The sequence below is a fragment of the Aythya fuligula genome, chromosome 2 (assembly GCF_009819795.1).
Source record: "Aythya fuligula isolate bAytFul2 chromosome 2, bAytFul2.pri, whole genome shotgun sequence".
NCBI classification, from domain to species: Eukaryota; Metazoa; Chordata; class Aves; order Anseriformes; family Anatidae; genus Aythya; species Aythya fuligula.
In genome coordinates, this window is record NC_045560.1 from 81492643 (window position 1) to 81518957 (window position 26315).

General features: G+C 38.7%; 1 protein-coding gene across 2 annotated transcripts in view; it reads left to right on the forward strand.

Moving 5' to 3' along the window:
• The first annotated feature begins 1612 nt into the window (after window positions 1-1612).
• Window positions 1613-26315, forward strand: part of EXOC2 (exocyst complex component 2) — a 135206-nt gene continuing 110503 nt past the window's right edge. Inside the window, exons 1-4 of one of the 2 annotated variants that reach the window (XM_032181287.1) lie at window positions 1613-1692; window positions 14885-15040; window positions 19310-19486; window positions 20917-21043. In XM_032181287.1, coding sequence (XP_032037178.1) covers window positions 14923-15040; window positions 19310-19486; window positions 20917-21043 — 422 coding nt within the window. In that variant the 5' untranslated portion in view covers window positions 1613-1692; window positions 14885-14922. Of the gene's footprint in view, window positions 1693-2742; window positions 2840-14884; window positions 15041-19309; window positions 19487-20916; window positions 21044-26315 lie in introns of those variants that run through there. The other variant, XM_032181288.1, reaches the window with a different exon arrangement.

Consider the following 26315-nt stretch of genomic DNA (forward strand, 5'->3'; position numbering starts at 1 on the left):
TCTTCAGTATCAACCAAACCTTTCAAAGTAGTGGTTTTATTTGGCACATCTGATGACAGGCTTTTAATGAGAAAATGCAAACAAGCTGTCATGAAGGAAAAACATCATCTTGAAATGGGTGGCAGCGGGTTATACTTTTTTTTTTTTTTTTTTAATGTGATGCCAACTTTACTTTTCATGGAGGATGGACAAGCGAGCTCTCTTTCTGCATCAGGTATTAACAGAAAACTGCTCAGTCACCAGCAACAACTTTGGAGGTAATTAGAGAAAAGAGTGGCACCAAAGGCTCTCATTGTTCCCCAGGCAGATGCCGTGTGATGATTTAAAGAAGCCAGAGGAAAGAGTCAGAAATGAGTTGTTTATTCACGTACTGAGATATTACAGCCTACTAATATAACTTGGGCAGCTCTCACTTCTGGAAAAACAGTGAGGGAAATGACATTTCTTTGCCATAATGCTTTTTATGGTGCTCAAGTTCTTTGAGGTTTTATGAAAGATAATTTATTTTCCCACTAATGTCCCACTTTAGGTCTGGTTTGGCAAAACTGAGCAACTGATTCTCCCTTCTGTTTTCTCTCTCATTATTTTCCCTCTGCTTTCCATTAAGATTTCATCTGCACTTGGCTTTCGCAACCAAACTCCAAACAATCCCAGCAGAATGGGAAAAAAGGACATCTCCTGGCCCTTTCCAAAAGGAAGAAGAGCCCCTGTTCAGAGGTGCCTTAGGTAGACAGATGGTGTAAGATGTGTTCTGGCAATTTTGTTGGGAAACCAGGGCTGATTTGCACGACTAAGCTGTGGCTGCAATGCCCGCCCGCACACCATCTCCTGCGGCAGCTGTGTCCTGTTTCTGTCCAGTTCCACGGCGGTGCCGGAAAGCCACTGCCCGGGGGGTCGGGCTGCTGGGGAAAAAGAAACTTCCCCAAGAAAAGGACTTTCACAGGTTTTCCCCATCCACTTCTGAGGAATTTTTTTTTTTTTTTTTTTTTTTTTTTTTTTTTTTTTTGTACAGATGACCTGAAAAACCTTGCTATCGCCCCACACCCCACAGCGAGCCTGGTAGGTGAGGAAGCCCCAGCCCACTTGAGGGGCAGCAGGGGACAGTCCTAAAGGGTCCCAGCTGCAGGTGCGTTTTATCCCACACACCTAACAGCGGTTTCCCAAAGGGGAGCACGTAAATAACGTCGAGCCCTCTGCACCGTGGCCATGGGCTTGGTGCGGCAACACTTTGTGGGCACCACCATGGTTGTCCCCTGCAACGCAGGACACAGCCGGGGCTCCTGGCCAAAATCTGAGGGGACCGGCTGCCTGCCCCACAGGCACGGGGCTGCTCCCCCTCCTTCCACACACAGCCCGCCATGTCTGGCCACAGGCCGCCATGTTGCAGGTGCTGGCGGTGGGTTTCTGCCCTGCATATGAGCACTGTGAGAAATCACGAAGCCTTTCAGTTTTATGACTGTTTATTGATTACTATTGGATGTATTAACATTTATTTATGATTTTGTGTTCACGTCTCGATGCTGCCATAGAGCCCCTTTAAGGGGGCGGGCTCCCCTCGATCTCTCCGCGCTCCATCGACTCCCTCGGGCCGCGGCTGCCGCTGCCTGCGAGCGCCGGCCGCCGAGGCGCTGCTGGGAGCGGCGCGGCCCCAGGTGCCGGCTACAAAGGCGGCGGCGGCGGCGACGGTGGCCGGTGAGTGACACGGCGCGGCCTCGCGCTCCGCTCTGCCCCGCTCCGCGCTGCGCGGGGCCGGCTCCCGCCGGGGCAGCCCCGGCTCCTGCCCCCCCCTCCCCCCCCCCCGCCGTCCGCCATCTTAGGCCGCTCCCGCCCCGCCGGGGGCTGCGGGGCTGGGGCTGGGGCTGGGGCTGGGGCAGGGGCTGGGGCAGGGGCAGCAGGCGCCGTCCCCCCCTTCCCTCTCCAGTAGCTGAACTGGGAGCCTGGGAGGGAGCTTGCACTGGCAAGGGGTGTCCCAGTGCCAACGGGGACCCTGCTGTCCTGCCCTGTTTTACAGCTTCGCTAATAAACTATTAATTTTTGCTGCTCTCGGCTTGTTTTCTCTTTGTTGCGTTCTCAGCTTCTAGCCTTGTGCTCAAAAGTATTGAGTGGAAAGCCAGAGAAGTGTTAAGCCGTTTAGCCTCTGGCAGAACATCAGATAAAATCTCAACTATTGCTACCCATTCTTTACACTATTGCTTAAAATTGTAATCTCACTTTTACTTTCCATCGCTCCTTTTCTGATCATTCTCAAAACAAGAAGACGCTTCCTTTTGTCCTTTAACGAGTTGCATGCATTTCAGTGCCACAAACTGTCAAAAGCAATAAATAAATTTGTCAACCCAGTAAAAGAGCCTATTTATTTTGTTTCTTTCCTTGTTTCTTTCCTTGTTTCTCTTTCTTTTCTAAACTGCAAGCGAACAAGTTTGTCACTTAAATCAGGTCTTTCCTGGTTTCTTTCCTTGTTTCTTTCCTTGTTTTTCTTTCTTTTCTAAACTGCAAGCGAACAAGCTTGTCGCTTAAATCAGGTCTGTCTCCTTGCATCGTCTTCTGGCCACCTGAAGCTGAGCTCTGTAATTTTTTAACTCCCTGTTGCGGTGGCGTCTGTCACAGCTTGCCCTGACCCAGCAAGAAGCAGCCAAAGGCAGGCCCTGCTGCTGCTTTTCCTTCCCGTGGATAGCTTAGTTTATGGCTTGTGTGATTTATGCCCACCCTCGGACAACAGTATTTTTACTTAGATGGGGTTTCTGGTGTCTTAAACGTCATGTTAAATATTTTGGATGCAGTGATTTTCATCGTACTGGTGTGATTTATCTCTGTGAAAACGCTAATTTACATTTTAGTGGTAAGGCTTTTTTCATTGTGGAAAGCCTAACTTTTCTTAATATATGTCAGAGGTGAAAATGATTAATTATTTAACTATTTAAAAGCATGTTAGTGATCAAACTTGTGCTTTTTTGTTGTTGTTGTTAACGTAAAGTTTTCTTGTGTTTTCATGGCCTTGGTTCAATAAGTTACTTTTTTTTAGGCCCAATAATTCTTTTAATGCTGTATTTGCTTTGTCAGAAATTAGTGCTGAATAACAGTCCTACGTTAATGAACATTTTTAGAATTCAGTGCAAAAAAAAGTTGTAGTCAAGAACTAAAGGGGGGAAACAAACAAACAAAACACTCAAATTCCTTTTTAATAAAATGTTCAATACCTTGCCTTTTAAGCAGTGGGTGGTGTTGTATGGAGAAGGCATTTTATCTTTAGTACAAAAGGTAATGCTCACCGAGTGTTTTTGGATTGTACAGTATTTGAATCTTACTGTGTTGAGTTGTAGGTTTTCCTGTGAATACAAGCAGCATTTTTTTCTGCCAGCCATTGAGAGCATTAGAGGCAAAAACAGATAATAAAGATGTTAAAATATATAATTCACCAGTATTTTTCCCAGAGTCCCACTAAAAAGGAACTGTATCCACTGATACAGTCTGTTCATTATTACGCTGCTCCTCACAGTGGAGCCGCACTAAAGGGGAATAAGTGGGGAGAGTAGAAAAGCCTCTGTTAGCGATGAAAACTTGAGATATGTTACGTTAGACTGTACTTAACTTTCTGTCTACTACTGATATGGTTAGCTGTAAATCCAGTAGGTCTCAAGCACCGTACTTGAAAGTAATCATCACACGTGAGTTACTTTAATTCTGTTCTTCTGGGCATTTCTACTTCACCCCAAATCCACCTGAGGGAGGGGGAAAGCAGGGTAGGGAATGCTACCTTGATAGGATGGTGACAGAAGACTGAATATAGAAGGTGGTTTTGAAAACGTGGGTTTGGACAGCTACTGAAAGAAGATGTGATGTAAAGTATAGTTTAGTACTCCAGGACAAAATGGGCCTCTGAAGCACAGATGGGCTCTACCTGTGTGTATTCTGAACAGCTGTGCATTGCTTCAATTATGCAAACAAAGACAAACATCTTCAACAAAAGTAATCAATAGTCCTTCAGTTCAAATTCAAGGACGCTGAGAACAATGCTCCCAAGACTGTACGTGCTACAGTGGATTTAGCTTCAGTGGGAGCTTTTCAGTATGAGTGGAATCTGCTGCTGTACTTACACGTAGGCTTGAAGGTTTGAAATCTGAAAATAGCTAAATGAATATCTTTTAGCAGAAGTCAGACACTAGTGCTTCAGCTTAACCTTTTGTCTGAGACCACCTGCTTTCTATAAATTTGTATTATGCAGAATTGTCTTTCAGATTACTTTTCCCAAGGGAGGGAAATGGTGCTTGGTAACGGGGAAATTTTGTTTGTAAAGGTGCTTGTAGGATGAGGGGTGATTAGGCAGGGCAGCCACCTCAGATCGGTGTTTCATCTTTTGCACAGGACACAAAGATTAAAGTCTACGTTCACAACTTGCAAAGGATCAATTTAAACATAAAGCTGAAAAAAGAATATTTTGTACCTTAACCGGAAAATGATTTTTAAGCGACAGAATTCCTGACAGTATTTCATTTCAAAAGCTGTTGGACTGCTGCTTATCCTCCCAGTGTCAAAAGTTGGGAGGGTGGGGGGAGAGCGTCGTTTTTGTGATCTTCTGAAAAAAAATAAACCTGAGGCAGTTTTCCCAGACATTGAGTAGTGAGATAAGTGCCTGAAAATGAGGATTAATTGTGTGATTAGGAAGTTGTGTTTTTTGATTAGGGAAAGGTAAGCTAGGTATTTCATATTTAAAACAAAACTGAATCAAATGTCTCCTGTCCTCTCATGTTCTGTGCATGTGACGATACCTTTTTTATGTTATTTCAGAAGCGTTTAGTGCTTTTTCTTCAAAAGGAAATTGACGTGTAGCTTTTTTTTTTTTTTGACACCAGTTGTTATTAATCAGTGCAGACGCTATGTTCAGTATTTTCAGTAGCAAATACTCTGATTGCACTCAGTGATGGGTGTGAAAGCCTGTGTTTCCTTTCTGTATTTGTTTGTTTTATTTTTAAGGAAAACAGTTCGGAGACACCAAGCCCCTCAAGGTCTGTTTTTCCCTTGACCATAAGGCAACAACAGCCTGCTGAATTTTCGGTCAAATTTTCAAAGGCAGACCTGCAGCTATATTACGCGGAAGCCAGTGGAAACTGTCAGTGTAAAAGTGCCTGTGGATTAGATGACAATATAAATCAGTGATTTTTAGGTTACGTTCTGCATTTTATCTTTTACTCTATGAGTATGCCAAAGGTACCCTTTATTCAGGAGTTCCCGTAAAGCATCTAAAAGTCTTTAGGAGTTTGAGAGTTAGGATTATGCTGAGCAAGAGTGCCTTTTAAATGGCAACTTTTTTATTGGAGTCAAACTGAATTTTTAAGCTAATCCTAAAACCTCTCAGTTAAAAAAGAGATGGCTTTAAATGCTGTGTTTTCAAATTCTGAGAGCACGGTGGCACTTTGAACATCACTGTGTTTTTGACGTGTATGCGTTGTTTCTTGCTGGGAAACTGAATATTACTATTTTGGCAAAGAGTTAAGGGGTTACATCAGAAGACGACGTGTTTTTCTCTTGTTTCCTTTTCATCAGCATGGAAGGCAGCGGAGCTCCTGTTTCCCGCAAAATAACTTCACTGCTCTGAAAGCATTCTAGTGCCGTACAGGAGACGGGATTTTAGGTGGAGGAGTGGAAATGGAGATTGAGAGTACGTGAGGTAGAAGCAGGCTGAAATATGTAATAAAATACCTGGGCATGCAGGCTCTCAGACAGGTACATGTGTTCAACCATGTGAGTAGAGAAGGATGCTATTCAGCAGATGGCTTGGGTACTCTGCTGAGTAGGGACAGAGCAGGATGTCTGGGAGACAACATGAAAAATAGGGGAACCTCAGAAACAGAAGCGCGCGTCCCATCATCTTTTAAATATTTTTTGAAGCAAAAGAAACTGCCAAAAAAAAGTCACATGGCAAATGTCAAATTTACTGTAGCAGTCCTAACTATAAGAGCACAAGCTAAATCTTCAGTGATGTGAACTGTGTAATTACAGTGGTTATATAGTGTTTTTATAAAGAATATTGTGTATAGTTACAGGGCTTAGGAAAAATCTGTGGTGTCTTGTTTCTTTTCTCTATTAAAAAAAAAATAAATCCCATCCCATTGGGATTTATTTAGTTTATTTTTTTGAACTTCTGAATCTTTTTGAATGCATTTGAGTAAACATATTTGAAAGTTTCTGATTCTGGCAGCATTGATTTCTAATTTCTGCCTATGAATAACGTAAGATAGATGATGAAGGTATTCAGATTCTTTACCATTCTTCTGATAACTAAAATAATGCTCAGAAAATTATGAATAACTTTAGAAGCTCAGAAGGAAAGAGGGATGAATGGTTTAGCTCGAAGACAGTAAGGGGAATGACTTCTATATGAAGCAAACTTACTGGATTTTGGAGGTAGAAGCAGAGAAGCACATGTAGAGAAACATGTGCTTTGAGAATTTAGAAACGAATGGGAGATTTATGGCCATCTGTGATATGGTTTTGTGTAAAGCTGAGTTGACTTTTTTCTCTATATATGTTTATATATATATATGTTTAAGGCTTTTCTTCACAACGTTGCTAGATTATAGTGATGTGTCACATAATAAATACAGAAGCTTTTAACAAGTAGATGTCTTAAATTCTGGGGAGTTGTAATGCAATTTATAACGAAAAGAGCGGAAATTTTGGGGAGAAACATCTGTGTTCGGGCTTTCTTGAATTACATTTTCTTCTAAGCTACTGCTCTTCTCTAGCCAACTTAGCATGACCGGAAGAGCAGACATTCAGAAAATTTAAATTGGTTTGACTTGGGACTTGGTAATGCATAGGTGCTGTAACTGGCTCTAACAGCAAAAGTATTCATTCAGGAACTGGCATGAAACAGCATGTAGCATGTACTTAATAAATCGGAGGGATAATTTGTTTTCAGCGTGAAATTATAGAACTGTAAAGCTAATTGTTTTTGGAAATGTATTTCATAAGGTGACGTTCTTAGGATTTTTTTCTTAAGGTTTTCTGCAATGAAAATGTCCGAATCCAGGTTAATAGGGCTAGTATTGACGTTTGGATTATTGTAGATTTTGCTGATTTTGTTTAATAGTGGCACGTGGAGATTGTTGTCATTTAAGTAAATAGATTATTTTTTTGGAAAGAGGTGAAAATGTGGCTGTGGTTCTGAGCTGTTAGAATATGTAAGTGGATTAAATTAAATATGTGTGGTGGTGAGTTTTGTGGATTAGGTACGTGCATTTGTGGTGGCAGAGTGAAGGGAAGGGAAACGTTTCATCTTTAAAGAGTAGTGTTCATGTGGCTAATTCAGCTTTTTCTGTTTCAACAGGCAATATAAATGACCAATTAAATGATTTTCTGAACTAAAAGGAACGAGGGAATCCCCTCCCCAAGACTACCGTTATAGAAGCCTCTGTTCATTGTAATATAGGCTAATCTTCTTTTAAATCTATTTTTAGAATTCAATATTGTTCCTTCTTGGTGACGGATCATAAGCTGAGTGTTATATGTAGGCTCATTCATTTCTCTCGGGTTGTTTATGGGATAGGATCCTAATGAACAAAATTTCGTTTTGAGATGTCTGTGGAAAAATTCAGCATTTTGACATCGTAACCATCGTATTATTAAGTGGCCTTTGTGGGGAGTCCCTCCCTGAATAAATAGCCTATCACAATTCCTGAATTAAAAATACGGCAGTGTATAGGTGTGCTGGGTGTCGTAACTGGTACGATGCTGTCATTTAATAGGTGCAGTGAAATGGATTTATACAGGTCTCGATTTTTTTTTTTGACACGTGATAGATAGAAGGTTAATTGATGTTAAATGGATGCTTTGTTAGACCTTTATCAGCTCCTAAACCAGTACAAGAGGAGTGCAAATCATTACTACAAAAGGCCAAGACCAGTGTGTTTTCTTAGTGAGGTTTATAGGTCTTTTTTTTTTTTTTTTAATATCCCTCCCTTCTTTCCCTCCTTCCCAACCGCACAAAACATAACCAGCTGTAATGATAGGAGGAGAGAGCAAGCAGCTTTTCTAAACACACACACACACACACACAGACACACACACACAGACACACTCTCTTGCACTCCTGCCCCCTCTTTTTCCTCCCCATACCTCAGCAGAGTGACAGCTTCTAGATGTTGCGTGCGAGTGAGTTCAGCTGGTGCTGTGTGGTCTGGGTGTGTGGTCTCCAGCTCGACCGAGAGGCTGCTAACAGGGTGGATGAGAGAGAGCAACACTGTTTACTTTAATTTATTTCGGATGCCGGAACTGTGCCCGGAGTTTCTCCTGAGCTTGATTCCACAGTTAGCGGTGTCAATCCCTCGCAGCTGCGGCCCGGCCTGAAATATGCACTGGGCTCCTCCACCCAGCGCCCTCCCAGCATCTGCCGTGGGTCCAGCCTTTTAATCCCCTGGGCCTCAGAAATGTGCATGGCATCGCCGAGTGCTCCGATCCCTTTGCTTTCGCTGTGGCAAGACAGCTAGCTTGGGAGATGTACCCCTCTGGGTTAAGTAAAGCAGGAGCTGGGGATGAAACGTGCAGGCAGAGCCACTGTGGAAACAAAGCGATTGCGCTTGGCTATCTCCGAGCTAAAACCTCCAGCACGGGCTTGGTGACTGACTGGAACATTCAGTAGCCCTTCTAAATAGAGAAGGGTATCATATTATGTCATTTAATACTCTAAATCTTTTCTTTCTCGTAGCTTGCCCTCTCCGTCTCAAAACACGCACATCTTCCCAAGTGGGAATTGATCTTGGCATGGAGCGCTGTCCTGTAGGTTAACATGTTTGTCAGTGTTAATATTGGCTTGAATCAACATGCCGGATATGACAGACCAAGACAAATGAGGCTTTGTTATTTTCTGTGTGATGGTAAAATCCCCCCCCCCCTTTTTTTTTATGTTTGTTCATCTTTTCATTATAAGTAGCTTAGTGGTGTTTTGAAGGGTCCCCCCCCAAAAATGTAAGATTTGTGAGCACTTCTTGTTTAAATTGACAAGTCTTCTTTTATTATTTAAATAAACACGCATAGATTCTTAATATCACTTGGAATTTCAGCATTGTTTAGCTTATTCACTTCCCAGTCTTTCCTGGCAGGCTCGCAGGAATGGACTTTGTATTATTAATGCAGTGTTGAAGGCTGTGGAAATTCTGGGGCACTGAAGATCTCCAGAGGGGTTAATAAATGTCAGTTATTTTCACAGTGCTGCTTTTTGAATGCTTTTAAATCTTAGTTTATGGAGATTGTCTGTCTGAATTTATATTGGTGGGAAGATAAAGCGCAGAAAAGGTTGCCGTGGTGTTTTTCATCATTTCGTAATGGTTTTGAATGCAAACATGTAGGAAACTTGTTGCGTTGCCGTCCTTCTTAGGGTCATTTGCCATATTCTTTCGGTCATGCTGTTTAGTGTGTTGGACTCGGTGGACTCTTCGGGTTTTCTAGTGAAAACAAATTACTAGATTTATTTAATAGAAGCACAAGTTCGTGTACTTCAAAGTTAAAAGGCCGTCACCTAAGTTCTAGAAGCAGAGCATTTATTGTTTGTTTAAAAACGGGTGTTTCATAAATCTGTTCATTCAGAGTGCATTTAATGCTGTGATGTTAGTGTGGTAAGAGTTCCAAAACATACTGGTTTGTTTGCTTTTTTAAATTATTTTTTTATTTTTTGTAAGTAAACAACAACATCTCAGTCACACTGTGATTTGAGCATGGGAGATGCTTTCGTTCCAGCTGTATCTGCCTCAAAACTTTTTAAAGGATATTCGGTCACCTTTATCACATACGATCTAGAACAAATAAATATTTGGTACCTGAAGACTTTCATTCTATGTGTATCTCATTTTAAGCTTGCATGCAGCTTAGACTTTCTCAGAGATGACAAATAGGCTTTTTCTTTCTTCCCTTCTTGACAACTTAGATTCCCTTTGCTAGATGACCATGGCACTTGGTTGACCTTGATGCTGTCTTCCTTCCAAAGAGTCTTTTAAGTTCAGTGTCTGTGACAAAGTACTGCTGAAACCTTTACTTAAATGAATTTTCAATCACAGGAATCAACTTGCTCTCTTCCTTTAGAAGTCAGAAACACCTTTTTAAAACGTCTCAACTGCTAATTTTTTTTTTATTGGTGAAATTTATAAGGTGCATCTGGTTGTCACTCATCTTCTGAAGTTGCATGCCTTCATTGTGTTTGTAGTTTCACGTTGCGATTTGAACATGCTGGCCAGTTTAGTATCCATAAAGCCTGAGCTTTTGTCGTTCACTTATTTTGTATTTTGGTATTTCTTCCAGAGCAGTGAGCAGCACTCTGCACTACAGAACAGTTATGGTAGGCATTGGTGAGCTCCTTTTTCACTAAAAACTTATTTTGTTTTTAAAGTGGCTTTAGAGAGTGGAGATGTCCCATCTTTAGCAAGCTTGCAATGTTCATAACAGGCTGATTTTTTTTTCTGAACCAAATCTTTGTGAGAGGACAGTTTATTTGAGCAGCTCATGTAAAGATGAAGATGATGTTTACGAAAGGCATTTTTTAAGATGGCTTTGTAGTAGGTGGTCTTTGCAGAGGCTTTCTAACTCCTTGCACTTCATAACAAGAATTATGACAGAATAATAGAGGGAATAATATGGGCAAGATCATGGGAGCAGTCAAACAGATGTCATCCATGTTAAAACGTTGAGGAGCTATTGTGAGGAAATGAAGTTTAAAAAGAAATGGGCACAGCGCGGGGGGAGACCTCTGTAAGTATAGTGTAAAAGAAGATTGTCAAAAAATTAGTCTTTCTAACACTTCTTCAGTAAGTCTAGCTACTCAGAAGAAATGTAGAAAACTGTGCAATCGCCCCTACTCTGTATGAGAACTACTCTTTCAGTAGGAAGGAAGATTGATTTTTTGTTTGTTTGTTTGTTTTTTATACAATATATAGGGGCAATTATAGAATTGCAATCATAGTTCTTGATTAGACTACCTAACATACGATTTCTTGAAACTAAAATGCATTTTTTTTTCAAGTTTTGCCTTAAAGAGTTTTTCAAAAAATGAGAAACTTGCTTTTGGGTCATAGGAGTATGCAGTCTCTGCTTCCCAATAAGCAGTTCAGTCATTTTGACTATTGACACGTGAGTCAAAAGAAGGAAGGAAAATATTCTCAGTGATCCCAAGGGTTTGTTTGATCTCTGTAGCGAGGACAGATTCCGTAGTGTCCGCCATTTACTCTTTGAAAGAAATGAAACCAATTGCTATTTAAAAAAATAAAATAAAATAATAGACCATCTCAGTGCTGTAGTGCTTTGTAATGTGTTGAGATTTACTGTGGTCTTCTCATCCAGTGGGGTATTTTAAAACAATTCTGCAATAAGTATGGAAATAATTTAGAAGAAATACTAGACTTCAGGAGGCTCAGCATCTTTATTGCATTTATTCAGCTCATCATGAAGAGAGACATAATGCCAATTTCTGAAATCCGGAAAAATACGTTGTAATATTACTTTTGCGTTTTGGTGTTGATACAAGCCAATTACCTGTATGCCTAGGTATTTTGAACAAAATGATAGCTGCAACGCAAGGGAATCGTGACATTAGGGGGAGGATGGAAATCAACCAAATAATACCAAAATACCTTCAATTTTACTTTTTTTCCTCAAGATTTTTCTCTCCATATTACCACTGAGTTCTGGAAGATGGCTTTTTTTTTTTTTTTTTTTTTACATCTGTGTTACTGATTAATCTTCTATATAAATCATTTAAAGACATTGCTCAGAGGTAAAAGAGGTGTTTTACAATGTGTCACCGATTCCTAGACATACGCTGCTTCCTAGGGAAGGTGACTAAGTGTGTATGTGGAGACGTAGCCCCACTCTTTCTGTGTAGCTGTTACATTTCTTTGACCTCTGTTCAGGGTGTGTGAAGAAAGCTGCAAAGTCTATGCAGATAAGATTGTGAGGGATACATGTAGTTTATTCTTGTTCTAGATAAATTTATGCACCTGATTCTTTTCTAATGCCTCTTTGCACATCACCCCAGAGGAGACCTGATATATTGAAAGGTCGGAGCTTCTGTGCCTGTGCACCTTCTAATCGTATAGGAACAAACAAGACTTTCCCTGCATTTTCAGTTTCTGATTGCTCCAGGTAGGATTAGGGTTCGAAATGGGATCTGGGAAGCTTGTTTCTATTCTGCTGCCTGTTGTTTTGTTGGGTGATGCCTTGGTGATGTAGCAAAGGAAGCTTTGCATCCAGTACAGGTGGGCCAAGAGCTAGGCAAGCAGTGCAGCTCCAGGAGCAGGAGTCTTAGCAGCAGATTGGGACTGTCATTTTCACCTCTGGCAAGGAAGCGCTTCAACAGTAGTTCAGGTGAGCTATCTGGACAAGAAGGATGGGGGTAAGAAGAGGAGTTATCAAGGTGTCAGGATTTGAACAGAGCATTGGGGTATTGGCCTTGTGGGCATAGGGGAGCAGGAGAGAAGGGCTCTGAGCAGCCTTCTCTTTTGTATCTGGAGATTACTGTCAGCAGACTTCTTTGGAGTCTGCTGAGACTGTCCTCCTGTCCTGCAGTGACATTTCAGCCACCAGGTTATAGACCACGTTCTTTGATGACTTCCATAAGTAGCTCCATGTTGGATATGAAAGGTTCAAGCATTTTACATACCAACTTACAAGAGGGTCCGTGACACTGCATTGTTGAATTCCTTTTTCATCAGTTTCCTGCTTGCAAAAACCTGGGAAATTAATGTTATATTAAAAACGTAATGTCATTTTGAGTGTTGTGAAGTCAACCACTCAGTTGTTCAGAGGTTTGCTGCTTAAAACAAAACACCTTAGTTCCAGATGCACTTTTCGTGTGCTAATCCTGGACGCTTACCAGGCATCCTTCATGCACTGGGCATGGCCCACATGCAGCAACTTTCTAAATTTCTGCTTGTTCAACAGAAATCTCAGTCTTATTAATTGCACGCTCTTCCTCAATGGCAGTCTCAAAAATGTCTCTGAAAATACTGATTTTGTGGTATTCGTGGTGTCTGTGTGGTGTTACAGATCTGAGATGATTATTTAGGTCTTGAATATTTTGGAGCATTGTGTAGCATTTCTTATGTTCAGTATGTGCTTCCTACTGATTTCAGGTGTGGCTGTGGGCTCTGAAGTTGAGAAACTGAGAAGAAAAAAATATTACTGTAAAGTTTTGTTATAAGTGATTTGCTGTGCATCTGTGGTATAGATAGAGACAGGATCCTGTTCCAGGGGCAGTAGTACTTTATTACTACTTTAACCATGGGAGCTTCCTCTCCAGAGATTTCTGCCTTTCTGATTTCTGTCTTCATTTTCAGTGTGCACCTTCAGAAAAATGAAGAAAATATCCTGCTATGGGAGCTTTTCTTCCTCATGGAAGATCTATCCAGTACCTCTGAAAAGCTTGGTGAATTTCTATAGAAGCATAGTGTAAGCTCATACAGCAAATGTATTTTGTCTATGCAAAAGTGGCAGAGACCAAGATAACTTTATTCATTTAGATATTTCCTAATTGCTTAGCAACTGCAAGTGTATAGTAGTTTATTATTTTTAAGGATGATTTACAGAGTTTCTGGGTGTTGTGACTATTGCAAGTAAAAATAGGAAAATATGCTTTAATCCAAGGTAAAAATACATAAAATGTAATAAAAGATGTGTTGTGAAGCTTGACTTGTTCCATGTGTTTCTGACCAACCTGAACTTTTAAAATCATCTATGCTGAAGTGTTCTGTATGTGTACCTAAGATTTTTTTTAATACTGAACTCTTTCATCATTCTTGGATTTTTTAAAAAATAAATCTTTTTTTTTTTTTTTTTCCCCATAGGTTATTTTTGTTTTTTACCTTCCCACTGCAGATAAATTCATATTAGAAATTGATTATAGATAACTTTATAATCCCAAATGAGATTTTTTGTTTTATTTTTTCACTTGGACTGTTAAGGATGCTGTTGTCTCAGTGGCAGAATTCAGAAGTGATGAAATGGAACAGGTGATACAAAGTTGATGCGTGGAAGTCCTTAAATGTTTTGCCTGTCTTAGGGCTTCTGTAGGACCTGTATACCTGTGGGGAGGCTAGGCTCTATGTATAAGTTGTAAATGTGGAGAATTTGGGAACTAAGGTGCTTCTGGTTATCCCTACCTGCTTCTTTTAGTTGCAGAGCTGCACAAGGCGAAGTGCTAATAAGCAGTAGGAATTCATGATCAGTCTGATAATAAACTGAATTTAGGCTGCATGACGTGGGTGCCATAGCGGTGTTTCTGATGCAATTGAATACTCTTATGGAAATGCTTTTTTGATAATTCTATGTGCATTTGTTTATCTATTGGGATATTATGTGCTTTACTGATGTTCTCTGCTACTGTAGTGTCTGTAGTAATGTTTTAACTTTCTCAGATTGTCTAAATGGTGCTGCTTAATACAAATTAGTGCTGGGGATTCCTCCCTATGAGAGTGTCTGTGCAAGTCAGTCAACTTTTGATGGGGAAAAAGCACAGCAAATGTGTAACCATAGTCCATTACTTAGCTTAGCAATTCTAAACTTTCAAGGGAGTGCAGTGATAGCTTTCTAATGGAAGACCAAAGAATTCTGATCTAAGTGATTTGGAGTCTCTTAAGCATTTTGAGGATTTATGATTTTTATGAATTTATTTTTCCTTTTCAATTCAGAACTAGGGCTACACCTATTATAAAAAAAATGTAAGTGTAAAGAAGGTGTAGGTATTCCTTATTGTCTGATAACTGTGGCAAAAAGGGCCTTGAGATTGGTGTTTCACATGTACGTTAATATTTTGTTTCTATCATATCAGAAGAAAAACAGGTTTTAAAATATTTTTTTACATTATATATATATTTTTTTTTAATTATTGTTTCTTTCTGAACAGATACAAGTCACTCGGTTTCCAGTAAGTAAGTCGACATCATGTCTCGAGCACGGCAGCCCCCACTTGTAACTGGCATCTCTCCCAATGAGGGCATCTCATGGACAAAAGTGACAATTCGAGGAGAAAATTTGGGAACTGGGCCTACAGATCTCATAGGTAAGTTGAAAAGAAAGCTTAGTGCTTTTGAGACTGTAGGACATCACATTTGTAGAATGTCACATTTAGGATATGATTAGGGATGTGTTTCCTTTGCAAATAACATGGTGAAGTCAATGTTGCATGTTATGAGAAATGACCTTTTTCACAACTATGCACTTGAATCCCCAAGTCCACACCTAGCAAATCATACATACTCTGTTAGACAGTCTGTTAGCCTGACTCAGCATCCTGTGCCGAGCACTGGCTAAGAGTGAATGCCTGTGGGAGTGTACGAGAAGAGAATAGGTGTAGTGCAACTCTCTACTTTGCTACTTACGCAGGCATTAAGGTTTTACAGCAAGAGGACTATTCTATCAGGAGTGTTATTAGTGTATTAAGAAAGTCATTGAGCATTACTATTCCCTGAATTAGTGTAAAAGTCAATTAGTGCGCCTGCAACAGTCTGTGACAAAGTGGATTCAGCAATTTAGCTACACGCATTGCGTGAAGAACTCTCACCTTCGCTGTTTTGATTTTAACATGTTAAATTCTTTGGAAGTTACCGTCATAGTTCTTGCATTGGAAGAGGGAACAAACAGTTTCTTTGTGATTCTTCTGACTGTAGCAGTCTCGACCACCATTGCTTTCAGTTGCTTCTTTTTCAGGCTAAGTACTCCTAATATATTTAATTTCTCTGCCTGTATTTTTGACCCTTCTTCTGCTTCAGTGAATCTTTTTCAGTTTTCTTACTGATATCTTGAGTTGGGTGAACAACATTTTGGATACATGCAGTCAGTGTTCAGGATATGAATGCACTGTAGCATAATACTTTACTCTCGTTGGTGTTTGGTGTTTCTTTCATAGGCTTCTGTTTTCCATATAATTACCACTAAGCACCAAGCTGATTTTTTTCATTTATTTGCCTACTGTAGTCCCATGATACAATGTTTGAGGGTTAATAGTCAGTTCAGCGCCTGTCATCTGTGAATTTAACATTGATTTTGCATGTGTGCATCATCTCTTTGTTCATTGAATTTCAGCTGCTGTTTTATAGCACCACTCAGTTTCATCAGTTCTGCATTTTGTTCTAGCTTTTACTGTTTTATGTTCCCAATAAATTCATATCATCAGCAAACTTTGTAACCTCTTTATCTAGTCATTTACAAATACAGTGAGCAGCAGAGCTCCCATCGCATGCCCTGTGGAAATTTTCCTCAGTGAAGACACACCATTTGCTGTAGCCCTGTTTCTGTCTTTTAGCAAGCCATTTATCCATTTGAGAATCATATCCAGTGAATGCTTAATATTCTTAAGCCTTTTGCGAAGGACTTTGTAAAATCTTTTTGAAACCCAAGCTAACTTATAACTACTGGAATTTCCCATATTCCTTCTCTAAGTTAAGCATATGTGTACTTCAGCATTCATGCTAGAGACAATCTGTCTAATTTGTTGTGGAATCATGACTCCTCTGAAGTCCATTGGAATTTTGTTTGGCTTTGCTAGAAGCAATACTTCACTTCATGGCTGTAAACCAAGATTTCCAAATTCCATTCTTGGCCACCACAAGGAACTTTATGGCCAAGCATAAGCTACTACAATTTTCCCCTTCATTTCAATTTGCTGCCTCTTTTGGAGAGGAAGTAGTATTTTGCTGAGCTGCTAGACAAGATTGCGGTACGCTAAAGAATCTTTATTGAGAAATACTCAAAAACTGATAGTGTTATAGGTAAGTATATTTTTCTGTATTTGTATGGTTCATGGATCTCAATAACCTCATTAGTTCATTGGTATAATCTCTTTGTAAGTGATCAGTGCTAGGTTCTTGGAAGGAAGACATCTCCTAAACCGTGTCTCAGTATTACAGCTGATTGCTAAGGTTTTTGGGTTTTGTTTTTCTCAGAGTAACTCTTATAACATATAGCTGCTAATAGTCTGACGTTTTAAGGTTATAAAAAAAAGGGTTGCTGTATTTTTTTTCCCCCTTAGCTCATTTGATTATCATCTTTTTCCAGTAAGTGACTAAGGCCCCAGACACGTAAAGATTTCTTTTCATGGTTAAATTAGGCATGTAAATAGTCCCTGTGACTTGAATGGAAATACTTGCAAAAGTGAGTCTTCGTAGGCATGCGATTTAAGCAAGTTTGAGTGAGGGTTTTACAAAGTTTATAATCTGCTACTTGAGATGCATTAAAGTAAAATGAAAAGCAAGAAACTATTTTTTTATATAAACGGAATATCACATAATAGGAGAATATGCCTTTTGGTTTCATTTAAAAGAGAGCCTTCTTGTAATCTATTTGTATCTTTGAAACTAAATAAACTTTTTATTTGTAACTCTATAGCTCATGGTACAAAAAGTCAAATCCAGGAGATGCACGCAACATTTATGCTCTCAAGGTTTAGTTTGTCTTCTAAGACATTTGCAGCTGTATTTTTGTAGGCATTGTAAAATTGTCAATTTATAAGCTTAGCCCAAATTGGAAAGTCTCATGAGAATTACTTGTGCCTATTTATTGAAATAGGCAGTGGATTGGACTCTCCAAAATACCCTATAAAAACTAGACCCCCAGCATGACATTTTCAAAGATCCTCATACTGTGCAGCAGATTAAAATTAAATTTTACTGAAAGGGAAGTTCTTTCATTTTTGGAGGAAAAAAAAAAAGGTTTATTTTTACTATCTCCCTGAACATGATTTTTTTTCCTCCCCCAGAAATTGTCTTGCGCCATTACTGTACTTAGTGAGGCATATGAAATGTTAATCGAGACTTTGGCATTTTTAAGATACAGATAAAGGTAGTTTCCCTCCATTTAAAAAGTGTTGGATCGTGTGATCATGTTCTTTTGCTAGCTTTAGGAACCTCCAATGAGTAAAAAATAATTGATACAAGTATCTTCAAAAAGATCATAGTTATTGAAAAATTTCTACCCTACTAAATTGCTCAAGCTCAGGTCTTGATATTAAAGTACTAATTTAAGTAAGAATTCAAACCTTTTAAACTCTGGGGTGAAAACCTGTCCTTACGAATGATTTGGACAAACTCTATCAGTCTTATTTTGTGCTGTAGTCTTTTTTTTCATCAGAGAGATGTCTAGCATAACAACAGAAAAGGCTTAGCATAGTCTAAGGTTAAAACATATGCATCATAAATGTGTGGGCTTTTTCCCCCTCTGAAAAACAAAAACTCTGGCCTAGTTAAAACGTTGAAAAAAAAAAAAAAGAGAAAAAAAAAAGAGAACAACCAAAATATTTTTTAATTTAAAATACTTCTGTTTGGTTGCTTTTGGTTTTGCCCCCTCTCCTCCTCCAGGCATTTTAAAGAAACTTATCTACTGTCATTTCTCAAGGAAAATTACCTTCAGTTGTAATAGATTCAAGGCCTTTCTGGTTTTTATATTTTGGTTTTTGTTTTCAAAATAGGTTTTGGCAGGGAGTAAGGCATTTTTATGTCTGACAAAACCATGAAAACTGCCAAATTTGTCTGCTGTGTAATGTCAGAGGTTTAAATTGTGAGAAAAAGTAAGTGTGAAGCTTTGGTGCTGAGCCACATATGCTGACCCTTTTCTGTCTGTAAGTATTTGTTAAATTGGTCAGAGCTTTTTAGAAATTCAAAACAAAAGCCAAGCCAACAGGGGAAGAACTGCTATGCCTGACTAACTTATATTCCAGTACAGCCAACAGAATAGTACGGTCTTGTCCATTTGAACATGAGGTAAAGTATTTCTAGGTAATAGAGGAGGAAACTAATTTATTTAGTTAAGAGGAAACTAATGAAGTTGCTCTACGGATCAAATCTTCTAGGGACTTTCCTGTATTAATACTATAGAAATTAGGATCTTGCTAGTTCCTCACAACAAGAAAACTCGAACTGGGAATGTTGAATTCTTTCAGATCTGAGAAAACGATCCATCTGTTCCAGCATCCAGAGCCCTTATCTGGCCAGACTTATTGGTCAGTTGGTCAAATTAGTCTCACTGCCAGAGATACATGAAGCCCCAGGAAGCCTGACCTCATATTAAGGTGTAACTTGACTTTTAAGTGTTAAGAGGTGTTCTAAAATGATAAACACCAAACTAAATGCTAACACTAAATTTAACACTAAAGCTGAAGGAACATCTGAAAAATGTATTTGTGACTCTTGCTGTAGTTGCCAACATGGGACTGGAAAAGCATCATGGGTGGGTGTGTTTAAAATATGTGAAGCATCATAAACGTATTTGCCCTGAAGAATTTCGGAAGATAATTTTATTCATGGTAGGTTGTGTTGTTTTGTTTTGTTTTCCCCAGGTTTAACAATATGTGGGCACAACTGTCTGCTAACTGCCGAATGGATGTCTGCCAGTAAAATCGTGTGTCGAGTCGGACAGGCTAAAAATGACAAGGGAGATATTATCGTCACTACAAAGTCTGGCGGCAAAGGAACTTCAACTGTTTCCTTCAAACTGCTGAAACCTGAAAAAATAGGTATTGTTCAAACTCACAACTATTTTATTTGCTAAACAAACGTATGACTGAGTGACTTTAAATAAAATGTATGTTTAAAATGGATCCACCTCAGGACAGTCTTCAGTTGTCTAGAAAAAACATACTGTAATCAATACACCGTGTAAATATGTATAAGTTTGTGGTAACTTGTGAAATTAATCCTGCTTTCTCAATATCCTGATAAAAGTCCTCAATGACTAATGAAGCATCCCTTTTTATTTGTAAGCAGGAGCACTGAAATTCTAAAATTTTCAAAAAGTTCATAACATCCAGTAATTATTCATATTGCTTTGAAGCTTACTAGATAAATTCAAGATAAACCAGTTTGTAAGCTTTACACCTAAATCCTGAGCTGCCTGTTGATCTTTAAATGAAAGCTGAGTCCTTGATGCCATTTCTTATTTGTAATTCAAACCATCCTGCAAGATGGAAAGTATGAAGTATTTTTGGTGTGACGTTTAATCATCAAAATGATGTTGTCAGGCAGTCTAGGAACTCTGCTTTATCTAGAATCCAGCCTAAATACATCCTCGATTTTAAGTGTTCCTTTCAGAACACCTCATTGATGAAGCTGGATTGTCATCTTTTATAACATAGGGGTTCACACAAGAGTAACTATATTAGGCTTCTGCTCTCTGCAGTTCACTGAGAGTTAAATAAAGCCTATTTTCTTTCAGTCCGTGCTAAGATCTTACCAACAGAAAGAGGAAACATGAGAGTGGTGATGGTGAAGCTTTTGGTGGTGGAAAGGAAAATCAGTATTCAAAAAGAAAAAACCACACCAAAGTTTGGGAACTGGGTAATTTCTGACATTGAGTATCTGATGGGTGAAAAGAAGGGGATGATGAAAACTATGACTGGCCACAATTTTGACCAGGGCCAAACAACCATTGTTTTTTACCTTTTTCTGTTGTCTGTGGTATAAAGCTTTGGAAACAAGGCCAGTCCTGTGTTCACTGAGATGTTAAGTCATCCATTTTGTCATGTGGCCAAAGTAGACTTACATTTTTGTTAATGAGTGACACAGAAAAGGGATCTTTCCTAAATTATGCAAATAAGAAAACATCTGGGTCAATGCTGCTTTTGAAAGCAGTAGATGACAAGGCGTGGACAGGTAGCAAAATGAAAAATACTAATACACTGTTATCAGGAAAATGCTCTTAATTTACCTGGACCTCTGCATACTCTAGGAGGTAATGTTTGATTTTCAGTCATTAATAACTTTTCAGTAGCTATAAAAAAATAAAAACATAATTGTATCCAGGTTGCTTTGTCATGTATCTTCCAATATATTACCTAGGCATGCATTTTACATTTATCAGGATTTTTCAAATTAATTCAGTATGTTAGAATTTGATAGTGCTGGACAGCCACTGTTGTTTTAAGGATATGTGCTTTGTTTTCTCTAGGTATCTTGGATCAGTCTGCTGTCTGGGTGGATGAAATGAACTATTATGACATGCGCACTGATAGGAATAAAGGGATTCCCCCCTTGTCTCTACGTCCAGCTAATCCGCTTGGTATTGAGATAGACAAGTGAGTACCAAATGCCTTTAATAAACTTTTTTTTTTTTTTTTTGGCATTTTTCTCTATATATGCCTCTGTAAATTCCAGAAAAGTTTTAATGGTTTATGAGACAGGGAGAGATTTAAAAAAAACATGCGTGTATAGCTGATGGTATATTTGGGACTCAGAAGAGTTGATGAGCAACAGTGTCCCGCTTCATAATCCATATTTTGGATCATCAATTAAAACTGTAGATAATCTAAAAGCCTGATATATTGAACTGCAGTGATGTTGAGTTACAAGGATTGGTAAATAACCTAAGGCTTTGGATTTATACATTGTAGTTATGGAATACTTACTGTTGCATCTGAGTTTCATGGGGCTTTTAGGGATGTTTAGATTGCTATCTGTTGCTAAAATTGCACTGTAAAATGTGATTTATTATACCACAGCAACTGGTTTATTTTATTGAAATATTAATACTGTTTTCCAACCCACAGACTCCTTTACTTTTGTTCGTAAGTATGGTGAACTTTATGACTTTTTTTTTTCTGAAATAGAAACTTTCTAATAAGCGATAAACAGAATCAGAGGGCTTAGAAAAAGACACTGCTAGGGCTCTAGACCTGACCAGCTCATAGAAATAGCATCAAGATTATTGTATTTCTCTTGATAGAGATATGACCTCTACCAAAACCAAAATAGATTTAAAATTACACTGTTACTAAGGCTCTGGTCCTCTAAATAGCCTGTTTATGAGGAGGAGGGAATCTGCGATTTCATTTATCTGTCTTCTCCTATGGTGGAGGCTGTGAATGATTTCAGAATAATTTCTTTTTCACAAGGGTGGGGTAGTGTAATTGTGTACTTCTGTTGTAAGAAACTCCTGGTATAATTTGTGATGTCCGAGGTTTGCCAATGTCTCTATTAATAACTCTTTGTAATCTTATTCAAACACTGTCTCTTACTACTTAACACAGTAGACAAAATCTTCTATTTTGTTCTTAGTAACTGAGCTCAGTTGTCCCCAGATCTGTGTAATGCCTGAATCATGGCCCTTTTGAAATCTTGACAGTTACAGATTTGAGTCTGAATTCGTGAAGCAGCATGGCAGACTCCAAGAAGTTCAGGACACGTGAATTTCTTGCTTTTTGTTCTTACGCTTATTTGTACCCAGTGGCAACAACCGTGTGAAGAGATTCATGGTACTGAAGGCTAGGGAAATTGTTAAAATATTTGATCCAAAGTCTTCCCAGCCCAGTCTTTTTTTAAACTTCAGTTATTTTTGCATCAATCCAACGATTTGTGATTGTTTTACTGCTTTCTCAGAAGGTATCCGGTCTTGATTTGAGGGCATCACATTGAAGAAAATCCAGTGTCCATCATTAACCTTGTTCTGAGGGGAAATTGCCCTTTTTTCAAAATCTGTGTAGGATTTATAGTGAATCTGTCATCATCTTCTAGACTCTGGTTACGCATTTCTTTCCTACTTAAAATACATATTTTTCTTTTCAAAGTGCTAAGTCTTTTTTTTTTCTAATAAGCTGAAGATGTTGCCTCTTGTCTTTCTCAACAGCCTCTTGGCGTAGCTTCTTACAGACGCTTCTTTCATCTCCTCTTGTTTTACAGCCCTGTTAAAATGGGGACTCTAGAACTGGACAGTATTCCAGAGCCTTACGGGAAGGCTTCTTGTGTCTGCCCCCACCCTCTGTCCCCTGTTTGTAAATTCAAGAAATGAAATAATCCTTTTTTTAACACAGTGCTGCATGGGGAAATAGCAATGAAGTATTTGTTAGCTAATTCTCTGAAGTTGCTACTTCTGCTACTGTCATGGCCACTCATTACTGTGTAGGCATGATCTGGATTCTTTTATCTTAGCTGTATCTTTTTACATTTGACACTGCTCTGTTTGTTGCTTCCTAGACAAATTGGTCTTCTCAATCCAGATGACAGAGTCTTTCTTTACTTAACATTATCACCAACTAATAATAAAAAAATGTTGGTGATAAAGTTAGCAAATGATGCAAATACAAATGAAAAAGTAACATGGGCTATAGTAAAGCTTTACCTATGGATTTTCTCAGGTTTGCTTCTCCACTGCTTGATTTGCTTCTTGATGTTACTGGTGTGGTTTTTTTTGTTTGTTTCATACTTAGCTAGTTCTTTAATCCATGTGATACATTCTGTTGGCATTGCCAAACACTAGCATGTCACGTCTCATATTTTTCAGTGAAGCACTTAATCTTAAAGCCTGTATGATATTTTTTCAAATATTGTATGAAACATTTATGACTGACATTAAAACTATTTTTCTCCTCTTTAATTTTCTGTTTGTTGAAAGCCCTGTAACAGCTTTTCTGTTATTTTATCTGGAATTTAAGTCAAGGTAACTTTAAGTTGGTTCTGTTGCATCAGTCCTCTATCTATGTGTTTCTCACAAGAATTCTTTCTGTAAATGCATTGGATATGACAAGTTCTGCTTGTTTTAAGAAAACTTTTAATGTAGTACTCAACTAGATAACCAAAATTAACAGTTCTTACAGTCATGACAGCATGAATTTGATAGATTAAGAATTATCTCCCAGAAAACTGAAGAGAATCAGTTGAGGATTAGTTTAATTCATAGTCATTAGTTTGGACGTTTGTTAAACAGGAAAAGAAAAATACCATGTTTTAGAAGTTTTATCTGGAAGCATTAGGGAATAAGCATGTTAATGAAACCTCAGGTTTTGCATGAAAAAGAAATACGAAAAGGAAGTCAGAAGTATGTAAATACAGGTAGAAAATAAGAACTCTGGAGTGGGGTTAGGGTGGAGCGGGATAAAGAAATACTTGGGGAAGCATTACATCAAGCCTTGTTCCTTGTTTATTCACCTTCAAGTTCACTGGAGGTGAAACATGAAGATTATGGCAAGCACTGCTGTTGAAAATGACCGGTTTGGGAGAAGAAACACTAGTCAATATTACGAATAGTTGTGGAGAGGGAATGAGAATTAGATCATGGAGGCGGGAAAGATATGAAAAGCCTGGGCTGCTCATGTTCTGTGGGTAACAGCGTAGTGTTAATAGTAAATACTATATATATATAGATGGAACATCTGCATGTAACTTTAAGTGTTTCCCCAATTGATTTTTTTCATAATTTTTTGAAAAATTGGAGCAATACAGTGTTTACTTTCATAAAATAATCTTTAATACCACATTGTTTAGTTAAACATGTTTGCAAGTACTTGAATTAGAGGATGGGTGAGGAGGGAGAAATATTTTACAAGGTAGTGAAAAAAATGCAATTATAAATTAGGGAAGTTTATAAGTAGGCTATTAGCATTAACCATTACTAGGCATGGGAATAGTTTATCCCTAGGAGTGATAAAAATTCTTAGAAGCTTGGGATGCTTTAAAATAAAAGCCTAATATGATAAAGAATAGTTGTGTATAAAAGGAGATTGGACTCTATAGTATAGGGGATTTCTCCTTTGATAATACCTTTGGCTTCTTTAAACTATTTTTTTAATGTGTGCAAATTGGGATGTACTTCCCTTTTGAAGCTGAAGTGTTTGGCATTGGGCTGACTTGGTAAGGTTTGCAACCCCCTGCCTTGCAGCCTGGTGGCTGATAAGGAAAGGAGTGCCATGTATTGGTCATACAGACATGGTAAACAAAAGAAGTACTTAAGGAAAGGATCAGAGAGAAAAACAGTGAACAACAGACCTAAGAAACTGGGATAGGAAAAAGCTAGAGGGGAGCACGCTGAGGAGCAGGCAGGAAGTGAGTAGCCTACACAGAGAGAGAAAGAAGTCTTTCCAGAAAGTGGTTGTCAGTCATCAGCAAATGATACAGAAAAGACATCCCAGAAAGTGTTAGATCACCTGTCCTGTGAGGTTTATTTTGTTTTTAACATAGATTGTGCTCAGTTCTAGAAGTTGCGTTTGTGGGCTTTTAAATGTTTATGATACTCAATCCAATTAAAATGCATTTAAAATTTAATCATAGTGTGTGAATTACACAGCTGGGTACTTACTTTTCAAGGTTTTGCAAATGGGACACTGAAATACTAGAAAAGAAGTTCCATAACAGAAGTGCTTAGTAGAACATCTCATTAAACTGTTAGGTGTTCATGGGGACAAAAACTTTATTCTAGCTCAGTAGGCATAAGGTTGGAGTTTAATTTTGAGTGACTGGAATTGAATGCATACACAGCATCATCTTTCAGCTTGTGAGTTTAACAAGTACTAAGTATTAATAATTTCTACCCAATAAGCCCTTCATGTTTTACAAGACCTAATTCCTGTTGCTGTGCCACAAAAATAACTTGAAAAAAAAATGAAGGGGAAGAAAAGGAATATCAGTTGCTAAAAAACGAAATGAATCATATTTTAATGAAACTATATCTTGCTGTTTACAAATCACCATTGAAATGTAATCAAGTCACAAATGTGTTAATAGAAGAGTGTTTGCACACGTTATTGTCCTGTACACTTTGTCCATGGTTGTATAATTCATAGCCTAGAACAAAGAACTGATCCAATTTGATGAAGTTTTGTTACACTGCTATCAGTTAGTGCACATTGTGTGCATGCTGTGAAGTACTTCCTTCACAAAAGAAAACAGGTATTTAAAATATGTAATCTTTGAGTTCTAGTTTATTAATTTTCAGGGTGTATTAAGGACTTAGAGCCTTAGTTTTCTATCGCCATCTGGCTTTAAGTGCAAAGCAGGTCTCTGCCACCCTCCACCCCAAGGAATATTCCTGGCTGTGGTGTTAGGGAGATGTAGCCAGACATCCTTACAGAAGACTTAAATAGCTTGCAGTAAGAAAAATTGTACACCGAATAGTGACCTCAATCTAAGAAGTGTGGAAAGTTGGCATGAAAATACTAACAGTAACAGCTATGTTGCAGTGCTTGGGTTGGTGCTCACAGTTTGGGATGGTTACAGGACGGGGCTGGTAGGCCGCGTCCCGACGAGGATTTTGAGCAGTTCTGGGAGACAATACACGAGACCTGCTTCCTAAGAGCACTGGGTGAAATCAGTTGGTGGAAAATAAAGAACTGTGTAAGATTTGTGAATGAACTGCTGTTGCATACACGTTTACCCTCTTGCACGGCAAGGCCTTGTTTATGTGAAAGGTTCCCTGCTTCCCCTACCTACTCTTGTCAGACTAAGTAACTGCAGGCAGACCTGGCGGTAGTTTGAAAAAATTTTGAGCATTGTTTGTTGTTTTGCATGTAGCAGAGGTCATTATGGTGGATCCATCTCGCACATGAAAGCAAACGCTGACATGCTAAGTACATTCCACAT